We start from the raw sequence: 13,797 nt of genomic DNA, 5'->3' as shown, positions 1-13,797 counted from the left end.
AAAAGTGGTCCATGACCTGGGCATTATTTGCCCCTTTGTCCATTGTTCTGCAATTTCCCCTATTTCTTTCGAACCCTCTTGCAACCACAATACACACACACACACACACACACACACACACACACACACACACTAGTGTTTCCCTGTGCCTATGACATTACACACCCCTGTTGAAATTGCTCGTGCCTATGGCACTTGCTAGCTGGTGGCTCAAACACTAAATTAATTCATTAGTGTGTAAAGTAATTACCCGTGCTTACGGCACTCCCCCAACTAAACTTTTAAGCTAGCTATAAAGAACTATCAATTTGCTTATGAAATCTCAGTAAATACCAAGTAAAAAAGTAAAAATAGCACTACTATGAATCCCCTACCACATACATTAAACCCATTTGCAGAAAATGAAAGAACATATTAGAACCCAAAAATCAAAACATCAGTGTCACTTCAATCATTAATAGTTATCAAACGCCATAAACTAACCATATAAAGAGTAAAAAAAAATTAGTTCGGACCGCGAGAAAAAAACAGGCTATCGAAAAAAGTTACAGAGAACTCAGACTTTGGTTGAAATACCTTAGTGTAAGCGTTCACCGGAGGCATAGTGCTTACTAGTGCCTACGACACTACCCATCCCAATTGGAATTGGCTCAATTTGCTAAAAATTATGTACCCATGGAGTTACTATTCTGAGTTCAATTTTCTACCAAGACTTGCATCAATTTCTACCCATGTAGGTATGGCAACCCGATGATAATAGAAAAAGGAAGGGAGAAAAAGAAAAAGAATGGTCTAAAAACACATGGACCTGGACGCAGACTACACTACTAAACTATCATTCAAAATGAAACGTCAAGAGGAGTCAAAATAACAAAACTCGATTATGTGTAACATTTAACAGCACATCCACCCACCCACCCACACTAAAAAAATCACCCAAATTTCTTGAACACTCGGAACAGGCACAAACTCCACCTGGAACAACAGCTAGATTGAAATTTAAGCACTATTTGCACTCTGGAAAGAAATAGACACCAAAAACTCCAAAAAAAAATCCCAAAGGAATGTTTCACACGGCTTTCAAAAAATGGTTTATTTGTTAGACCCATTACCTTTGCTTTCAAAGAGCTTTCTTGGCCTAGCTATCACGTAGCTTTCTTCAATCAGCTTCGCCGGAATAATCAAAAATCCCAAATGAATATTTCTTGGCCTTGCTTTCGACGGGATTTGTAGACCTCGGTGGGGATTCGAAAGATGAAAGGAGGGAGAGAGAGAGAGAGAGAGAGAGAGAGAGAGAGAGAGAGCGCCTTATAATCAAAAATTAATTACGATCCTTTAGGATAAAATGATCAGGAAAATAAGATTTTTATACCTGTTCAAACGGATTGAAAATTGGAACACTTAATCTTTTAACTATTTTTTTAATATATAAAAGTCTTAAAAAATAGTTAAAAATTAAGTGTTCCAATTTTCAATCTATTTAAACCGATGGGAATATCTTAATTAACTGATTATTTTACCCCAATGGTCGTAATTAATTTTTGATTCTAAAGCCTTTATGTTAGAGCCCTAAGATAACTGTAGAACCAAATATAGTTATAAGATTAAGATAAAATAAAAGCCTTATAATCAAAAATTGATTATGACTCTTTAGGATAAAATGATCAAGAAAATAAGATCTTCGCATCGGTTCAAACAGATTAAAAATTGGAACACTTTAATCTCTTAACTATTTTTTTAATATATAAAACTCTTTGGGATTCGGGCGTTGAATGAACACTATTTTCGAAAAGAAAGCAAGAAAAAAAAATTGTACCTACCTACCCCCCCTCTCTCTCTAAAGGTAAAAACGTGACTAGCAAAATCCAAGAAAAGAAGGCAAGAAAAAAAAAATTCTCCTCTGGTCCTGATGTGAATCTTTTTTTTTAATGTGAATTTTCATGAAGTATTTTACCTTTTTTTGTGAAGTGGAAAAGTACTTAATTATGTCATCCACTTTGATCTTTTTGTTGTGTGCAAGCTGAAAATGGGCTTCCTCAAATTTAGTTTCTGTACTTTTTGACGAATTAGGGGATGGTACTGTGCAATGGTGTGCGCAGCACAGCACGCACCTCCGAGCTATCGGATCGTGCATCCGACGACTCGAATCTCATTTTGATAATGAACGGCTTTCGATCGTTAGTTGCCGAAATGAGATCCAAGCCGTCGGATGCACGATCTGACGGCTCAGAGGTGCACATCACGATTCTATGCACCTCATTGCACAGCACAAGCTTGAATCCCTTTTTGACATACATGTTTCTCACATTAATACATAAAGATGATACTTTGGTGTTGTAGACACCCCAATTTGAGACTGCCTGAACTATCTTAGATCTCCAATGATGATATGAGACAGAACCACGAATTTGAAGGCTTGATCGATGACTTTTGAGTACCCTAGAACCTAAACCCATCAACTGTCTAGCACAAGGCATCAAGTGCCCAGCGCAAAGCATCAACTGCCCAGTACAAAATAGTCCAACAGACTCCCCAGCGCTGGATACCAACTCCCCAGCGCTGGGAATCTTTTTCTATTTCTAATAGCCTTGAATGCCTCAAGAATCTAATTATGACCCTACTAAGCATGCAACCGACTCTGAGCCAACATAAATGCTCCTCCTCAGTTTTTCCCTATAAATAGAGGTGCCTAGAGCCAATTCAACACACACATACATACACTCCACCCCATAATACACAATACACCCTCCCTCTCACTCTTTCTCTCTCTAGAATATATATTTTGGGTTTTCTTCATATATACTTGAAGAAAATTCTAAAATATCTTATATTTGATGAGAAAAATCCCATTTCCATCCCAAAAATATTCATTTCCTCAACACTCCACCATAATAATTCCCTTTTGTCATTCACCAACTCTAAACAATCCTCAAATCCTCCAAACCGAAGCTCAAAGTCTCGTTCAAGCATTCAAAAGGTAGTAAACTACCTGCATTTCTAATTTCTGTTCATCTGAGGAAATTAGGAACCTAATGAAGGGCCACGAACAGCCTAACGCAATTGTGGGCCTTTCACAAAAAAAGAATGTGATTGCGTGTGCTTTGTGCTGGGGAGTCACTCCCCAGCACTGAGCATCTTTCCCAGGGCATGCTGATTTTTGCAATATCAGTAAAGTCTAGGGGCCTTGATGTCCATTTCTAGCCCTTATTATTCATTTTCAATACTTTTTAATATTATCTTTTTACTTCTTTTGCATCTAGAAATACCTCAAAACGTTCTCAAAAAAGCTATTATTCATGTATTTTACCAATTAATCTACTGTTTGGATGAAAAAATAAAATATTTTCAGAAACTAATCTGGACAACTGCTTTGCACTGGGCACCAACTCCCCAGCACAAAGGAGTTGTCCCGGAAGGTGTTTTGCACTGGGCACTAACTCCCTAGCACAAAAGAGTTTTCCCCTATCTTCTGCAGATTTTCGACAGTTTGCATTCATTTTACTTATAACCTGCAACTTTTTGTTCTCTTTCATTCTTGTACATACTATACACTCTAGCACGTGTCTACATCACACATTCAACTTGCTATGTGTTTAAAAAGTTAAAATATAAGCATTTTTTCAAATCCCACAAATATTTAGTAGAGACTGGTCCTCGTATCGGGCGAAAAGGATGCCGAACAAAAGCCTTCCCTTAGTGTAACTTGGCTTCCGAATCCACGATCTTTGGTTTATTTTCAAACTCAAATATCACTTTCGAGTTCAAGGTTTCTCGAGTGACAAACCATTTTACAAAAACCTGGGTGGCGACTCTTCAATCTCCAATAAATCCAAAAGAAACAAGCAGCGTGCAGGGAGTCCTTTGAAAAGGCCTTTTGGGCTCTGGTAGTCCACAGTGGCGACTCTGCTGGGGACAATTAATCCATGCTTTGAATTTAATACACTCGCGAACAATCCCTCAAAAGTCTGTCAAAAACAACAAATGCTCTATGCTTGTTGAGGAAGGAAATGGCGATTCTAACTGGACCCACACATCCTGCCTTTTCAACCTGGGACTTTTCCAATTGTTCATTTGTGTATCGATTAAAGAAAGCCAAACTTGAAAAATATTCGTGGGATTTTTGAAAATGCTTATATTCTTAACTTTTGCTTTACACTTGCATTGTTCACTAGCCGTGCTGGCGTATTTTGGCAATCCTATTAAACGTTAGGGAATCCCAAAATGCACAACAATCTCCAATGAAGAAGGGTCACACTACCATCAACCATTGCTCAGCGTACGTTCAGCAGTAAGAGGCATACCTGTGATCCCGAGTCTGAGGAACCCCTTTTCAAACCAAAACCTGGCCTTTTGCACATGTACATAACCATAGAACCTTCCAAACTAGGACAGGATCCCGTGGTTTAGGGCTACGTGATGTATCTTGCTTATGTGCTGCATTTTTCCTACTTACATGTTACATGGCATCATCATGTTACATCACACATGTATAGTTCTACTGTTACGTCCATCATAGAGCTTCTTTTTCTCTCCCTTAAGGTCTAAAGAGGTTGCCAAGACCCGATGAAGAGTCGTGCTCCATCGGACGCACGTTGCTTGAGCTAATCCTTGAAACGATAAGTCTGAGGGGAAATCAAAACTCTCTAAGTCTTCAATATATTTGTCAATTAAGGATTCAATGGAGAATGAGGGAACGATCAATTGATAATGCCGTGACACTTACACCATCCAGGTTACAGTGCCAAGTCACTTACACCGCTTAGGCTAATGGAGCCATGCCACTTACGCCGCCCTGGTTATGATGTCATGTCATTCTTACCAAGTTGTTCCTAAAGTCAAAATTGAAACTTTGAAAGAAAAATGAATTAAGGACTTAGCTCATTCTGACATCCCCCACGCCTTGCTGTTTTTCAATAAAGGACACATCGTGAAAAGAAACACTGAGGATCAAAGCAACCTCTAAGGACCACTTTGTACAGTCTAGGAGACTTAAAATCTATGGAGTTTGAGATACCTCCGGTGTTTGCCATGCCCGAACGGCCCCTCTAGTCTGGATCTAGCCTTAGGATGTGTTTATATCTAGGTTCTGACAACCTTATTGCTCTATCTCGGATGGTCTAGATAAGGAGATTGACTCTGATTCCCAATGGATGGAATTTAACCTGCCTAACAACGACCTGCCCATGGCTGTTGAAACCCTTGGTATAGTCATATCCTATGTGAGATTTGAAGCTAAGGTAGGTTCGTAGGAAGTTAAGACAAGGACCCATCTGTGCCATACATCCATAGGTCGCTCGTCTACTCATCTTCTTGGACTCGCGTTCACTCGCACCTCGTCCTCTGGGACTCGCACCCCACCTTTTTGTCCTTTCCCTTGTGGTCCAAAGAGGTTGCCAAGACCCGATGAAGAGTTGTGCTCCATCGGACGCATGTTGCGCGAACTAATCCTTGAGACGATAAGTGTTAGCAAAAATCAAAATTTGCTAAGTGTTCAATATATTTTTCAATCAAGGATCCAATGGAGAATGAGGGAACGATCAATTGATAACGCCGTGACACTTACACCATTTTGGCTAACAGCGCCACATCGCTCACACCACCCCGGTTATGGTGCCACGACGTTCTTACCAAGTTATTCCTAAAGTCAAAATTGAAACTTTCAAAGAAGAATGAATTAAGGACTTAGCTCGTTCTGACATCCCCCAAGCCTTGCCATTTTTCAACAAAGGATACAATGTCAAAAGAAATCGTAGAGACCCAGAAAATCTTAATTATTGAAAATGCTTATTAAATGCCTAATTGGAAAAAATGGTTTATTGGGTGATTATTTGAATTGAGGAGCGAAGTGAAAGAATAGAATCTGGACGGAGTGTGAGTGTAATAAAAAGATATAAGAGTATATAAGGTGGGTGTGTGTATTGTAGGAGATTATTTTCATCTCCCATCTCTCGCTTCCGTTCTCTCTCTCTCTTCTCCTCACTCAAAACTCCACTCCATCTCTCAAGAACTTCAAGAATCAACCTCCCTCAGACATTCCATTCGCGTTCTTGAGCTTGGAATTCCTTGGGTCAAGCTTGAATTGAAGTTTTGAAGTTCAAGGAGGATAGAGCTTGCTCAAATCTCGTAGATCTTGATTTTCATCACGAGGTAGGGACTTCTTTACCTCTTTTATGTGTTTATATGTTGATTTGATGTGAAAATCGAACCTTGATCGTCCCTCTTTGTTTTCTAGAAAGCTGTAAAAAAAAAAGTGCAGAAATCACCCAGGGATCGATCCCCCAAGCATGAAGGATCGATCCCTCAACTCAAAACTGGATTTTTCACCTTGGGGATCGATCCCCATGAGAGGAGGGATAGATCCCTCCCCTCTCTGGAACTCTGCTCGTCTTTTGGGTTTCAGCTCAACTTCAAACGGCCATAACTTTCTCGTCCGATGTCCGATTCATGCAAACTTTATATCGATTCGAAGGTCTTGAAGTCAGCTTTTCATTTCCACTAGAATTGTCTTAAAAATCTTAGTACACAAAAAGTTATGACCATTTTAGTGGGGGTGTATCAATCTGCCATCATCCGCTAGCTACCCCTAAGATTCTCGTTCTGTCGTTATGACTTTCTATGATTAATGGATGTTATTCTTGATCCATTGGCCTTCTGTTAGTGAGGAACAAATGGGAAATTACTTGGTTAAAACTTTGCTTGAATGCATTCTGTTGATTGTTGGTACTTGAAAATGTCTATGGCGGATTTGTGATAACGTTGGCCTATTGTATGATATCTCATCTATGAATGTGATCATGGGGGAATCTTGAGTTGCATATTGTATGATAAAATAGTTGTTTGGGTCTGAAGTTGGTTTAGGGAATCTCGTAACGCAAGGGGTGGTAATAAGCAGACTCAAGTGGATCTTGTAACACAAGGGGTGGTAATACGATGATCCAAGTTGTTAGGGTTCTCTGTAATGCAAGGGGTGGTAATACGGTAACCTTAGTAGTGTCGTACGGTATCGCAAGGGGTGGAAATACCGATAGTGGAGATTGGTGATAGCAAGTCATGTCGAAACTACTAGAGTCGCGTGAGTATTATGAACAATGTGGCCAATTGATGATAGTGACATGTTTTAGAATGATTGTGGTGAATGATTGCCATCCCTTTAAGTTGATTGCTATCCATTGATTGAACCATACATTCATGTCTTCATCTTTTGCACTGATCACCATGTTTTCATATAGAATTGGTAAAGATATTCCTACTGAGCTAGTGTAGCTCAACCCAATCTTCCTTTTCAGGTTCAAACGTTAGACAATAGATTGCATGCTTCTTGTGCTTGGATGTGAAGACTTTCTTTGGAAGCTAACTTTATTAGTTACTTAATCATCTTTGGAATTGACTTTCTTTTGATAAAGATGGGTTTGTAACTATTCTTTCAAGAACTTCTTTTGACTAAACAACTTGTAACTTTATAACTTGTTTGTACTTGTATTTAAGCTTAATTTGGGCTGGAGTGCCAATGTTGTAAACTCTTTAAACTTGGGGACTTGTTTGTAAAGTTAAACATGTGGGAAACTCTTTGGGTATTATTATTGTTATGTGAGGATCTTTTATCGAAATGTATTATTTATTTCTATTGAAAATCATGGGCATGCCAAATTGGTATGAGAGCGTCTAGGTTTGAATATTTTGAGACCGTGGGGAGACTTCAAGTCTTATGGGTTCAAAAAGTCAAGCCTTTTGCATAACATATGTGTGCTTGTGTGTATTGACATCACTTGGCTTATGTGGCTTTACATTTCAATATAGTAGAGTGGCGTAAAGTTGCTTTGACCAGTGTTGGGATAGTTCGGGGCTTTGACTTCATAAATTGACGTCGTTATTGATGAACCTTTCTTTTCTTATGTAACTTGTAGTAAGATGCCTCCGAGAACGCATGCTAGAGCAGGTGAGGTCGAAAGTTGGGGTGGCTGTGGTCGTAGCCGAGAGGCGCCGGTTGAGGATGAGGTTAGCCAACATGGGGAAAATTCAAATAGGAATCCAAGGGATGGGGCTGGACATGGTTAGGGCGAGGAAGTACCGGTAGTTCAAAATCCTTTCACTAGGGATTTTGTTGCGACTGCAAACCTTCTAAACCCAGCTCCTAGGGAAAATGCGGATAGTCGTGCGTTATCGGCAATGATAGAGTTTAGCTGTAGGAATCCACCAACATTTGATGGGTCGAGCAATGACCCTCTTGTGGCCGATCATTGGCTAGCTCAGATCCGAAAACTCTTTAGGGCTCTTAAGATCATGGAGGATGACTTGCGAGTCAATATTGTGGCCGTCCAACTTACCAGAGAGGTGAATGAGTGGTGGGAGTCAGTTTTGGAATTGAGAAAGGACGCAAGGAGAGCAGCAAGGACCGCAGCTCAAGCAAATGAGCTAGATGTGGAGAACTTTACTTGGGCCGAGTTTGAGATGCTCTTCGAGGAGCAATATTTTCCGGAAATGAGTCGTGATCAATGGAGAGACAAGTTTGAAAAGCTAGAGCAAGGGGATATGGCCGTATCGGAGTATGCCTTAAAGTTTCAATCCTTGTCCCGTTTCGCGCTGGAGTTAGTGGCTATTGAAGAAAAGAAGTGTAGACAGTTCAAAATGGGCTTGCCTGACACCGTGAAGAAGTTTGTTTTGGCACGACGCAAAGGAAAGTTTTTCGAAGTCGTTGAGTGTGCGAGGAGCATCGAGAAACCGAAGGAGGCACCCAAAAATCCTAAGGTTTGGGAACCGAGAAAACCAATGGGGGGTATGAGTTCTTCATCGGGAAGTTTCGGTAGTTAAGGGAGGAAGAGACAATGAGATCAAATGTCGACTTCGCAGGGTCTGTCAAACTTTAGGCCTCCACATTCTTCTTTGTTCGAGACTCGGGGAGTTTCCAATAGACCTCCGATCGTATGCCATGAGTATGGTCAGGCAGGGCACATTCGTGCCCAGTGTCTGCAACTTTTGAACACATGCTTTACTTGTGGGAAGGGTTCTAGTCGGCAAACATTTCAGGGTAATCAAAAGCAGTAGTAGCCTCACTTCCGTCAAACTACGTCGGCTCAAGGATCTCAGATTGAGAGAGGAACGAGTTCATCCATGCCTACTCAGGGTTCCAGTCATCGGGGTGGACATGTTTAGAGTTAGACTACGCAAGGAAGGGCTTTTGCTATCACTTCTACTATTCCGCCTCCAGCACCTCCTGTTACTTCTCAGGCCTCGGAAACTTCAGTTGTGAGAGGTACATTTCTACTATTTAACTTCTTTGCTAGAGTACTATTTGATTCTTGAGCATCACTTTCATTCATTGCTACATCTTTTGCTTATGCTTTGGAATTGGAAATTGAGAATGTTAGTCCTCCATTGTTCGTTGAGACACCTATAGGAGGTAGGTCACCGTTAGATCGTATTTGCCGGGATTGTGAGCTTATCATCCAAGATCATCGTTTTACCTTTGATTTCATCGTATTGAATATGTCGGGGTTCGGCCTCATTTTGGGAATGGATTGGTTATCCACGTTTCACTCTACCATAGATTGCTTCAAGCGTTGGGTTCGAATTTGTCCGCTTGTGGGTGCTTGTCTCGAGTTATTTGGGGAGCGTCGGGAACCGTTAGAACCATATTTGTGTGGGTCTCGAGAGCAAGAATCGGTGTATGCTTTATTAGCAAGTTTGTCCTTAGATGAGGATGTATCTACGCATGAGGAGTTATCTCTTGTCGTTTGTGACTTTCCGAATGTATTTTCGAAGGAGTTACCTAGTTTACCACTCGAGGGAAAAATCAAATTTTCTATTGATTTACTTCCTGGTACCGCTTCCATTTCCGTACCTCCTTATCACTTCATGTCTACCGAGTTAAGAGAATTGCAGACTCAGTTGCAAGAGTTGGAAGATTTGGGATTTATTCGCCCAAGTACATCACCGTGGGGAGCACCGGCCTTATTTGCTCAAAAGAAGGATGGGTTGCTTCGTCTATGTATCGACTATCATAAGTTGAACCGTGTCACCATTAAGAACAAGTATCCAATGCCTAGAATCGACAATTTGTTTGACCAGCTTCGAGGCGCAACTTGTTTCTCTAAGATTGACTTGAGGTCCGGTTATTACTTGTTGAGAGTTCGGAGAGAAGATATTCCTAAAACCGCTTTTTGTACTCGTTATGGCCACTACGAATTTGTTGTTATGCCCTTTGGACTAACAAATGCACCGGCAACTTTCATGGATTTAATGAATCGCATCTTTCGTGCCTATCTTGATCGCTTTGTAGTTGTCTTTGTGGACGATATCCTTATCTACTCGCCTTCGGAGGAGGAGCACCAATCTCACATTTTTATCGTTTTTGAGCTATTGAGGGAACACCATTTATATGCCAAGCTTAGCAAGTGTGAATTTTGGTTGTCCGAAGTCAAGTTTTTGGGTCACGTTGTATCGAATGATGGGGTGTCTGTTGATCCGGGAAAGATAGAGTCCGTAATGAATTGGCAACGACCGAAGAATGTATTCGAGATTCGTAGTTTTTTGGGCTTGGCCGGGTACTACCGTTGTTTCATCCTTGATTTCTCTCGCCTAGCAGCTCCGATGACTAAATCGTCTCGTAAGGGAACTCGCTTTGTTTGGAATGACGCGTGTGAGAAGGCCTTTGAGGAATTGAAGAGAAGGTTGACTATCGCACCGATTTTGGTTGTGCCCGAACGAGGAGTCGGTTATTCTATGTATTGTGACTGTTCGAAAGAGGGATTGGGGTGCGTATTGATGCAATTGGGGCAAGTGGCAGCGTATTGATAGCGGCAATTGAAAACTCACGAGCGGAACTACCTTACCCATGACTTGAAACTTGCAGCCGTCGTTTTTGCATTAAAGAGTTGGCGTCATTACATTTACGGTGAGAGGTTCGAAGTCTTTTCTGATCACAAGAGTCTAAAGTACTTGTTTTCACAAAAAGAACTCAATCTATGTCAACGCCGTTTGATGGAACACTTAGAAGACTACGATTTTGAGTTGCAATATCATCCAGGTAAGGCGAATGTGGTAGCGGATGCATTAAGTAGAAAATCAACACAACTTGCGAGTTTAGCCATCCATGAGTGGAAAACGATGAACGACTTAGGCTCCTATGCATTGCATTTTGAGGAGGTTCAAGATGGGGTCACTTTGTGCAACTTGACCATTTAATAAACCTTGCCGTCTCGAGTAATTGAGGTTCAACAGCAAGATGAAGAAGCGGGGGAATTTCGCACCAAGTTTCTTAGCGAAAATGCTTGAGAAGGGTGGATGATTCATGCCGATCAAAGTTTGCGATACCAAGGAAAATTGTTCGTACCCATTTCGTGTTGGGAGGAAATTTTGAGGGAATTTCACCATTCACCGTTAGCCGTGCATCCGGGGGGAACGAAAATGTATCACGACTTCCGTAGACAGTTTTGGTGGCCGGGAATGAAGAGAGACGTTGTTATTTTCGTGTCCAAGTGCCTTTCATGCCAACAAGTGAAAGCCAAACATCAACGACCTGCAGGGGAGTTGCAACCGTTACCAGTGGCCGAGTGGAAGTGGGAGAACGTGACTATGGATTTCATTACTGGTTTACCGAGATCGCCGAGGGGGCATGATGCCATTTGGGTGATAGTCGATCGATTGACCGAGTTTGCACATTTCTTACCGATTCAGGTTACAGATTCGATTGATACACTTAGTCATTTATACATCTAAGAGATTATCTGTCTTCATGGAATTCCAGTTTCTATCGTGTCAGATTGAGATCCAAAGTTTACCGCGTGCTTTTGGCAGAGTCTGCAGGCCGCTCTTGGCACCAACTTATTATTTAGCACCGCGTACCACCCTCAACTGGATGGGCAATCTGAGAGAATGATCTTTTAGAAGATATGATTCGGGCTTGTGTTATGGATTTTTGGGGTAATTGGGAGGATCACCTACCGTTAGTCAAGTTCACGTACAACAATAGTTACCAATCTAGTATTGAGATGGCACCGTATGAAGCTTTGTATGGGAGGCCGTGTCGATCACCCATTTGTTGGACCGAGTTGGACGAAGCTACGTTGGTTGGGCTAGAATTGATCCAAGAAACTTCTGAGAATATGAGAGTGATTCGTCAACGTCTTCTTGAGCCACAAAGGAGAACCACTGAGCAAGTCAAAGTGATTCGTCAATGATTACTAACCGCGCAAAATAGGCAAAAGAGTTATGCCGACTATCGTCATTGACCATTATTGTTTGAAGTGTGCGACCACGTGTTCCTTAAGATATCACTACATCAGGTATTATCTCGTTTTGCGCAAAGGGGCAAGCTTTCACCGTGTTTTATCGGACCGTTCGATATTATCAAGAAGATCGGGGAAGTAGCATATCGATTGGCATTGCCACAGATCGAGGCTATCGGGTGTTCAAAATGTATTCCATGTATCAATGTTGCGGAAGTATGAGCCAGATCCGTCACAAATTCTAGAGTGGTCGAATTAGAATTGGAAGCCGATGCATCTTACGGAGAGGAGCCGATACGTATCCTAGATTCAAGCAAGGAAGTTTTGAGGGGTAAAACCATTCTGTTAGTGCGAGTTCTATGGAATAATCTTGGAAAGGAAGAATCGACGTGGGAAAGGGAGGACGAAGTTAGAGAAAAACATCCACATCTTTTTCCTAATTGATCAATGTGAGTTATAGGTTTCAACCCTATGATTCTTAATTTGTTTAGTTATATATGTTGTGGCATGAACATGAATTTCTTGATGCATGGTCTTGATTGACTTGAGTTGTAAATTTCAGGACGAAATTTCTTTAAGGAGGATAGACTATAGAGACCCGAAAAATCTTATTATTGAAAATGCTTATTAAATGCCTAATTGGAAAAATACGGTTTATTGGGTGATTATTTGAATTGAGGAGTGAAGTGAAAGAATAGAATCTTGAGGGAGTGTGAGTGTGATAAAAAAAATATAAGAGTATGTAAGGTGGGTGTGTGTATTGTAGGAGATTATTTTCATCTCTCTCTCTAGCCGACTATATCTCTCTCTCTTCTCCTCACTCAAAACTCCACTCCATCTCTCAAGAACTTCAAGAATCAACCTCCCTCTGCCCTCCCATTCACGTTCTTAAGCTTGAAATTCCTTGGGTCAAGCTTGAATCGAAGTTTTGAAGTTCAAGGAAGCTAGGGCTTGCTCAAATCTCGTAGATCTTGGTTTTCATCGTGAGGTAGGGACTTCTTCACCTCTTTTATGTGTTTATATGTTGATTTGATGTGAAAATCGAACATTGATCGTCCCTTTTCGTTCTCTGGAAAGCTGCAAAAAAAAGTGCAGAAATCGCCCAGGGATCGATCCCCCAAGCATGGGGGTTTGATCCCTTAACTTAAAACTAGATTTTTCACCTAGGGGATCGATCCCCATGAGAGGAAGGATCGATCCCTCCCCTCTCTGGAAACTCTGCTCGTCTTTTGGGTTTCAGCCCAACTTCAAAAGGTCATAACTTTCTTGTCCAATGTTCGATTCATGCAAACTTTATATCGATTCGAAGGTCTTGAAGTCAGCTTTTCATTTCCATTAGAATCGTCTTAATAATCTTAGTACATAGAAATTTATGACCATTTTAGTGGGGGTGTGTCAATCTGCCATCATCCGCTAACTACCCCTAAGATTCTCGTTCTGTTGTTATGACTTTCTATGATTAATGGATGTTATTCTTGACTCATTGGCATTCCGTTAGTGAGGAACAAATAGGGAATTACTTGGTTAAAACTTTGTTTGAATGCATTCTATTGATTGTTGGTACTTGTGAATG

General features: G+C 41.0%; 1 protein-coding gene across 1 annotated transcript; it reads left to right on the top strand.

The window, feature by feature from the left end:
* The first annotated feature begins 7,908 nt into the window (after nucleotides 1-7,908).
* On the top strand, nucleotides 7,909-8,808 carry LOC131306785 (uncharacterized). The gene is made up of 2 exons (XM_058333214.1): nucleotides 7,909-8,050; nucleotides 8,129-8,808. The coding sequence occupies exons 1-2, from the start codon at nucleotides 7,909-7,911 to the stop codon at nucleotides 8,806-8,808; spliced, it is 822 nt and encodes a 273-aa protein (XP_058189197.1).
* Nucleotides 8,809-13,797: the final 4,989 nt, after the last annotated feature.

This window comes from Rhododendron vialii, chromosome 11a (genome assembly GCF_030253575.1).
Source record: "Rhododendron vialii isolate Sample 1 chromosome 11a, ASM3025357v1".
Classification (NCBI taxonomy): Eukaryota; Viridiplantae; Streptophyta; class Magnoliopsida; order Ericales; family Ericaceae; genus Rhododendron; species Rhododendron vialii.
This window is presented reverse-complemented; position numbering and strand designations above follow the sequence as displayed.

Bases quoted from the DNA above. Each gene is read 5' to 3' on its own strand.
- LOC131306785 (XM_058333214.1), top strand. From the start codon at position 7,909: ATGCCTCCGAGAACGCATGCTAGAGCAGGTGAGGTCGAAAGTTGGGGT. The intron at 8,051-8,128 runs GTTAGGGCGAGG...TTCTAAACCCAG, and splicing joins AAGGGATGGGGCTGGACATG to CTCCTAGGGAAAATGCGGAT.